The sequence below is a fragment of the Acanthisitta chloris genome, unplaced genomic scaffold, assembly GCF_000695815.1.
Source record: "Acanthisitta chloris isolate BGI_N310 unplaced genomic scaffold, ASM69581v1 scaffold12965, whole genome shotgun sequence".
NCBI classification, from domain to species: Eukaryota; Metazoa; Chordata; class Aves; order Passeriformes; family Acanthisittidae; genus Acanthisitta; species Acanthisitta chloris.
In genome coordinates this window covers 230-8,678 of record NW_008675401.1, presented here as the reverse complement: position 1 = coordinate 8,678, position 8,449 = coordinate 230, and the positions used below count along the sequence as shown (strand labels likewise).

The following is an 8,449-nucleotide window of genomic DNA, read 5'->3' as shown; positions in this document are numbered from 1 at the left end:
ATATGAAAAACATAGATGTCTATCTTTTTTTAATCCCTTCTGGAGGCAAGAAAATTCATAGATAACTTTCTTCAAGTGTAAGGTCATGATCTTGAAACTGGTCGTGATTCTGCCTACTGGTGGGAAGCTTATGCCTTACAGGATCTCCAGATGTGTTGCAGTGTACCTGTTTTTATGAGAATTCCATAATTCAGTATCAGTGAGAGAAGCACTGTGAATCTGTGCTGATGACGTTTGGATAAAGTTGAGATAATCTGATTTGTATGTTTATTGCTGATTCGAAGGGGATATGGATGACTCCATAGCTGACAGTTCCAGAAGTATTTCCTCTGGACTCTGTGCTGATGGTAGTGTATCAGGAGGAGGAAGATTAATGTGAGATACTGTATTGAATCCTTTCTTACTGCTTCATTTCAGCACAGAACATACTTCTTGAAAGCCTTATTTGTGTCCAGCCTATTTTGTGTCTTACTTAGCAGATGGGAGTTTTGCCCTTTACTTCACTGAGATTGAACCTCTGATTGCTTAAATGTTTGCTAAGCCCTCTGGGATGGAAGCTGCTTCACAACACACTTCTTGAGCTGGTTTGTTGAAGGGAATTCAGGGTCTTTCTAATATGTTCATTCTTAATTCTTGTTGCCTTGAGTAACTAACATTGCTTAGAGTACTTCTTACAGATTTCTTATGGCAAATGTAGGAAATATTTGAGTTTAAATGTCCTGGCGTTTAGCTTGGCAAAACAAAACCACCTCTTGAAAAGCAACCATATACAGTGTACATACACATATGTTTGTACTGTATATTAAACAGTTAAGATTTCTGCGCTGTGAGGTTGAGAGTTGAGTTGTAAAGAAAACCTGAAAGTTGGTCTTTGTCCATGGGGCTGATATTTTCTGCATCTGTCATCCTTCCTGTTTAAACAGAAAAAAGCATTTGGGAGGAGACTTCTCTTCCCTCGTTTTCTGTGAAATTCCAATCTCCCACCCTTCCTTTTCACGGCATCACCTTACAATGAATAGTAGAATAGTTCACAGGGAAGTGAATAATTTATTTCCTGAAAAATTGATCAAATGACAGCCAAGTCTGAAATGCTATAGCTGAGACCTGTAACTTGTGGCAGAGCAGTATAAAACTTCCTGTGCTGTAGAAGCCACTGCATTTGAAATCTTTCAGCTCCTTTTCTAAGAGACCAGGTGTTTGGTTTTTTAGGGATGTAGAACTGATTCTGAAAATAGTTATTACTCTGAGTGCTAACAGTTCCTCTTGTCAGTTTGTTTTACATTCCTTGAAATTTGAGATGTGCATCATGCAAGGAATATAAAGAAACGGCTCCAAACCTGTGCCATGTCATTCTCTATTGTTCTATTTACACAAGTAGATGTTTGGTTTTTTACAACATCACATGCTCACTCTGCTCTGTCAATCACATCACATATAAACTTTTTGTTTTTATTTTCCAAGGAACCTTTTGAAGATGGATATGCAAATGGTGAGGAAAGTACACCAGCTGGGGAAGCAGCTGCTACTTATACACCGGATAGCAAAGGAGTGGTCAAGTTTGGCTGGATCAAAGGTGTATTGGTAAGTTTGACGTGTTGTTCTTCAGTTTCTTACATATATGATCTTCCTAATAACCTTTTTTGAGAGAGATTATGATAGTGCTGTATAAAGAAAAGATTATATGTATGAGAGGTGTGAAAAATGCCTTAATAAAAGGGTTCATAAGGGTCACTCCTACTCGTACGGAATTTTAAGGAAGCAAATACTTCATGACTTCAGGTTTCTAAGGGGTCGTTGTTTCCAAGCACAGGTTTTAGAGTTTTTAAGTTGCATAATTTCCAAGAAGGAAAAAGAAAGAATGAAGTAGTATAGAAAAACTGCATCCAAATTTTAACTGACAAGGACAAATGCAGATGGGGGCAATACACTTAATGTTTGTTCACTTTGAATCTGGACATTAAGAAACAAAAAATAACCTGTCAAGTGGAGTACCTGCACATATATGGCAAAACCTGACCAGGATTAAGTATTTCAGTTTTGTTAAACATGTAATTTCCTAAGCTGTAGAAGTCTTGACACTTAATGCAGTGTAGTCATGGTAGAAAAAAATGATTTTGTCCTGATTTGGAAACATTGTGGGTTACCTGAGGGTTTTTTATTACAAGCTCATTTTAATTCTTTTTTAATACTTTGGCAAGGAGAAACCATGATTAGTATGTGTTCTCCAAAGCTATAAGGATGTTTAGTGGTGGCTGCAGATGTGACAGCTGCTTAGAACATGCTGAACTTGAGCATTCAGAACTCCTACCTCAAGTTGAGCAGTAATACACAGTTCCCACTGTGTATCAGCAACTTCTTTCAAGTCTTGAAGTAGCAACATTCCCTACCTCTGGAGAAGGAGAGTGCCTGTGGCAGCTGTGAAACATGTGGGACTTCTGCTGATGTAAGACAGCCCAGGACAGAGCTGCTCATTTTAAAGGAGGTGTGAAGCTGCCTTTGAGTTTCTCCAAACCCAAATTCTCTGTTGGACTGTTCTTGTAAGGAAACATTCCAAGTAGTAGAGAGTTACAGGATAAACGTTGCTGGCTGTTTCCTCCCAAAGTCAATTTAAAAGTCTCAAGAATTTCCTCATTTTCAGTACTTTGGAAGTTGCAGCTAGTATTTCCTAGTAAGCTTAAGCCACCTGGGTGAATATTCCAGCTCAGGTGATCTACATTTTGCAAAATACCTTTTATATCTCTGAGAACTTTACTTTTGTGGTTTGGAGAGGTCCTTGTCTCCCTTCTTTTTGTAGGATTGATACTCTATTCTTTAGGTAAGAGAGACATTCAAGATCTGCTTTTAGTCTCCTGTCTAAATTCTGTACAGTGCAAGCTCTTTATTTTTATTGAGTACTAAGTTTTAAATACAAGGGTTAAAGGAATATACACCCCTCCATTCTGTTATTCTGCAGCTGTGTTGTAAGATACGAAGGTTTTAGGACTGGGAAGTTGTGGCAGTTGTTTGTTGTTTTAAGATAATAAATTATTTAGTAGGGTCTGCTTTAGTGTATTTTTTGAGAGATTCGTGGGAGATCTGAACTAGGATTGTAGACCTCTTATGTTATTTTTAGCCATGTATTCTGTACCATAAATTTTTGACCCCAAAGGTTGGGGTCTGAACTGTTTTTATTGTTTGGTCAAGACATACTGCAAGTGTCAGATACTGAAGTGCTGTTAACTTTATCTGTGTTCAAGGCAGTAACTTGTAAATCATATTTAGGTACCTGTTTGGTTTTGGTTTTTTTTAACCGAACCTAAACTTGTCTAATAAGAAAATCTCTTCCTGTGAAATAATTGGAAAAGTGAGGAAAACCAGCAAGATTAATTTCAAGAACATTCAAAGCTGAAATGAAGAATTAGTGAAAATCACTGCAGGTGTAAGACCTAACCATGGTAAAATTTCTGTTCTGTCTTAGGTACGATGTATGTTAAATATCTGGGGTGTGATGCTCTTCATCAGACTATCATGGATTGTAGGACAAGCTGGAATAGGTATGTGTGCTAATGTTTTAATTTCATTTCAGTGGCTTTTAAATGTGACCCAAGAGAGGTGTTAATCCTGAGCTGACATTTTAAACAGAACTAGAAAATTACCTTAATATTGTCAGGTTTTATAGTAATTTACCCTTATCAAAACTTTGAGCAGTTACTGAGACTTTCTCATTTCAGTATAAGGCATTAATTTTAAAATTGAAATTTGTAAATATTCAGTGAACTATAGAGAGAAACTTTTGATACCTGGTTATTAAAATCTGTGTGTAGACCTTGTAGTATATAAGCAATTTTTCTTCAAAGGCTTAACTTAGTATAGGGCTGCAGAAAATCTCTGATCTGCAGAAGTCATGTGTTCCCTTTGAAGCTTTGGAATATAGCTCTTATCTTGCTGATTTAAGAGAACATTTATCCAGTTTTATTTGTGTCCTCTGTACAAAAGGGGGTGAGAAGAAGCCTTATGCTTGAATGTATGGGGACCACATACAGTAAATTCGTGTTGTATTTGCAAGACTGATTTGTAGGTTCGTACTCAAACATTGCTAGGCTTACATCCTTTTTCCCTTCTGTTTCCCAAAGGACTCTCTGTCGTGGTTATTGGAATGGCCACTGTAGTGACAACTATTACAGGACTGTCTACTTCAGCAATAGCCACAAATGGCTTTGTAAGAGGAGGTAATGCTTCTTTCATACAGTGTTTAAAGCTTTCATCACTCTGCAGTGTACGCCTGAAGGTTGCTGAGGAGCAGAGTCTTCCTTGTGTGCTGTATTTGACCAAACAGTCATGTTGATTAGTAAAAGGTCAACAGCCTGATAATTTCATTTGACTAGGGGTTTTGTGGAAGAAACATTCTCTGTTGTTAATTTTTGGAATACGAAACATTTTTTTAGGGATGCTTATCCAGGAATGAAAAGGGTCTTGAGTTTCTCCTTCACCTGCACTGGTTGTTTAAGAGTGCATGGATGTGTTCATGTCCCAGAATAAACCTTCACACAAGTAACTCTCCAAACTCATGGTTACCTCCAGCTTTTCTGAGGCTGATGGTTTTCATTCCCTTTCATGGTTTGTGTGCTGTTGTCAGCAATTCCTACAAAATGTTTTTGTAAGAAAATACAGACTTTTAAAATTATCCTCATTAAGCTTAAGAATGAACAGAAAAAGCTCATTATCACAAAGTAAACAGACCTAAGGGGAAAGATCAGCTATGAGTGTTAGCATTATGTCAAGTTTAGTTTCTGAATGGCCTTTATTTTTAATTGCATTATGCATATCAGATTTTCCCATTTTTATGGGAGTCTTTTCTTTTTTTAGAGTCACCCATAAATACAGTACTTCATGAGAAAATTTGCAGTTCTGAGTGGGAACTGTAGAATAAAATCACAGCTGTTCCGGTGAAAATCTTACGTTACAGTAATGTTTTTCTTGTGTTAACATTCTCATTTGCAGAGTGTGTCTAACCTGGGTACAAACATATGATTTGCACAACAAACGTAATGCAGTAAAATTGAAGATTTCCTGCTGCAGATTTTTAACATGTACTTAATTACCTCAGGCTGGAATTGGAGGACTTCATTACTTCTAGAAAGCTTAGCCTTAAATTTGAGGAATATGTTTTTGCTACATTTTCTACACTTTCCTGTGACACTCAAATTTCCATTTGCCATGTGGTGTTCGAGCTGTTGTATTTGTCAAGCTCAAAAATACAAAGAATAGACCCTTAAAAATAGAGTGGCCATGTGATTGTTTCGGGAGTCTCATTAGAGGGCAGAAGACTCCTTTAACAGAGCTTTAATTCAATTTCAATTTAGTTTAATTTAACGGAGCTTTAATAAACAGGTCTTTGAGGTTTGGAACTTCAATGGGTTTATTACAGTCCACTTTGCCAGTTTCTTGATGTGTAACTAAAGAAAATGTGTAGTAGTAGAACTGTGCACAAATGTTTGGAGCAGTTTGATGTAAAAAGCCCTATAATATTACTGCTTGTGTTTTGCAGTTTGCTTGTTAACCATGTCATTTACTGCATAGCTGAATAATACGACATGGTACATATGGTCATTTCCAACTGGAGTCTTTTCTTAAACTCTTGAAATATATTCCTGAAACTGCAGCATACCTGTCCCTAAAATAAAGAGTTCAGGGTTGTTTTCCAGTCTGTCAGGGAATATGCAAGAATGAGTAGCATCTTGTTCATGTAAACTTAAAATTGCTGATGTCTGTCTGTTCTTGGGCTCTGTAATGTGTATCTCCATGATCTGTTCTTAGGCTCTATCATGTAGATATATCATGTGGGGTTTTTTGTTTGTATTTTTTTCCCAGGAGGAGCATATTACTTAATTTCCAGAAGTCTGGGGCCAGAGTTTGGTGGTGCCATAGGTCTGATTTTTGCATTTGCCAATGCTGTTGCAGTAGCAATGTATGTTGTTGGCTTTGCAGAGACGGTCGTGGAGCTACTCAAGGTATATCAATGATGGAGGTTATACTGATTGCACTGTCCTTAATGCAAGTTGGAGCTGTCGTCTAGTCAGAGTGGTTTGGAAGAGACCTTTGAAGGTCATCTAGTCCAAACCCTGTGCCCAAGAAGTGGACCTGTATTCATAGAATCATATAGTGGTTTGGGTTGAAAGGGACAGTTACACGCCATCATGTCCCACCCCCTGCCATGGGCAGAGATACCTTCCACTAGGCCAGGTTGCTCTAAGCCCCATCCAACCTGGCCCGGAACACTTCCAGGGGTGGGGCAGCCATAACCTCCCTGAACAACCTGACCCAGTGTTTAACCACCCTCTCACCATGAAATATTTCTCCCTTACATCTAGCCTAAATCTGTCCTCTTTTAGTTTAAAACCATTACTCCTTGTCCTGTCACTACAAGTCCTATCCAGAAGTCTGTCCTCATCTTTCCTATAAGCCCTATTTTTTTCTTTTCTTGAAAGCTATGAGTTCTCACTGGAGCCTTCTCTTCTCCAGGCTGAACAACCCCATTCACTTCTGTTTAGAAGTTTCAGCGATTTAAAACAAGGCAAAACGCAAATTACTTGCCTCCTTTAAAATGAGTAAATTGTGGCTAGAGGTTAATAGACGTTAACTGCTGATAAATTACAGTACATAAACTGCTATTCTGCTGTTCTGTAGAAGCGAAGCTGAGTACCTGATGAATTACGTGGCTGTGTTTTTGTTTGTTTCTTTTGTTAGGAAAATGGTACATTGATGATTGATGAAATGAATGATATCAGAATCATAGGAGCCATCACAGTGGTTATATTGCTGGGTATTTCCATTGCAGGAATGGAATGGGAAGCAAAAGTAAGGAACTCATGTCTTTTATTTTATTCTCTGCTTCATAATTTTGATTGCATTTTTGTGCCTCAGCTGTTTGATTTATGTTCAGTGTACTTAGTGTGCTCAGTGTGTCATGGTTTAACCAAGGACCACGCAGCCGCCCACACACTCCCCCACCAGTGGGATGGGGGAGACAATCAGAAGGGCAAAAGCCAGAAAAACCCTTTTGTCGAGACAGACAGTCCAACAGAGAAAGCAAAAGCCACGCACACAAGCAAAGCTAAACAAGGAATTCATACATGCTTCCCACAGGCAGGAGGTGTTCAGCATCTCCAGGAGAGCAGGGCCCCATCACGCATAACGGTTCCTTAGGAAGACAAACACCATCACCCAGCCCCTTCCTCCTTCTTCCTCTCAGTTTCCATACTATGCATGATGTCATATGGTATGGAGTATCTCTTTGCTCAGGTTGGGTCACCTGTCCCAGCTGTGTCTCCTCCCAATCTCCCATGTATCCCCATCTTCCTTGACAGTATGGCAGTACAGAAAGTGGTAAAGGCCTTGGCTCTGTGTGAGCTCTGCTCATCATACAAAAGCATCTGTAGATTATCAACCCTGTGTTCAGCACAAACCCCAAACATAGCCCCGTACTAGTCACTGTGAAGAACGTTAACTCTACTTCAGCCCAAACCAGCACATTCCACCCCTTATTCCATGCCATTTACATCATGCCCAGGTCCCACAGTATTCAATACAACTTCATTAAGCACCAACCCTCTTCCCATATTTTGACACAATACGCAGATGTTGTTCCCTTAGTCTATGGACCACCCCTGCAAAATGTCCTTAAAGTGGCCACAAATGTCTATTTAATTCATCTAATCCATGACTTTGGGCTCCATCTGTTCTGGTGGTCACTCAGGACAGGAGAGGTGGTGTGTTGCGTGAAGTTGCTGGGCACCAACTCCTTACTAGCCACCGTGAAGAATGTTAACTCTACTTCAGCCCAAACCAGCACACAGTGCTGTTAGAAGTCAGGCAGTTGCTTTGCATGTAATAGCTCTTGATCTGGCACTATCATGTGCAGGTCTGGACAGCATTTCAGATCTTGGACCACATTCCTTCACTGGAAGGTTAAGCATCTATGAGAACCTAAACTCAGCATAATTTACTCTTAATGACACTGTTAAGTAGGTTAATGGCATTTCCCTCTCCTGGACAACTGCACCACAAGAAAAGGTAAGAACTTTAGCATGGAGTTTTCCCTTGCTACAAACTCCTGTGATGAAAGACACAGGGCTGATGCTGAAACCAATCTAAAGTTGTGTAGCTTCTGCTAACTCAAAACCAGTATTGTTCATTTCTCTTCCGTTCTACTCTGGTTTGTTTTTCTCATGGAAACAGCCAGTCAGTGTGATGCAATCACCAGGCGCTGCATTGAGAAGTGTTGTGAATGTTGGTGGTAATGGATGTGTGGGAGGGGAAAGCTACTTTCCTCATCCTATTGTGGCTGCATGGTCTTAGGTCAACTCTGATTGTGGAAACAAACATTTAAGAGATCTTAGAGTACCTTAATATAGAAGTTGCCTGATGACTTTTCTCTTTGACATTACTAGGCAGTCTAGTTTGCTATTGC

At 39.2% G+C, this 8,449-nt stretch overlaps 1 protein-coding gene across 1 annotated transcript; it reads left to right on the top strand.

The window, feature by feature from the left end:
• Window positions 1-1,461: 1,461 nt before the first annotated feature.
• LOC103803196 (solute carrier family 12 member 2-like) lies at window positions 1,462-6,837 on the top strand (the record flags this gene model as incomplete). The annotated part of the gene is made up of 5 exons (XM_009075737.1): window positions 1,462-1,581; window positions 3,458-3,533; window positions 4,113-4,208; window positions 5,851-5,990; window positions 6,727-6,837. Coding segments are annotated over 5 exons (543 nt in total), but the record flags the coding sequence as incomplete, so codon positions are not given.
• Between the last annotated feature and the right edge of the window lie 1,612 nt (window positions 6,838-8,449).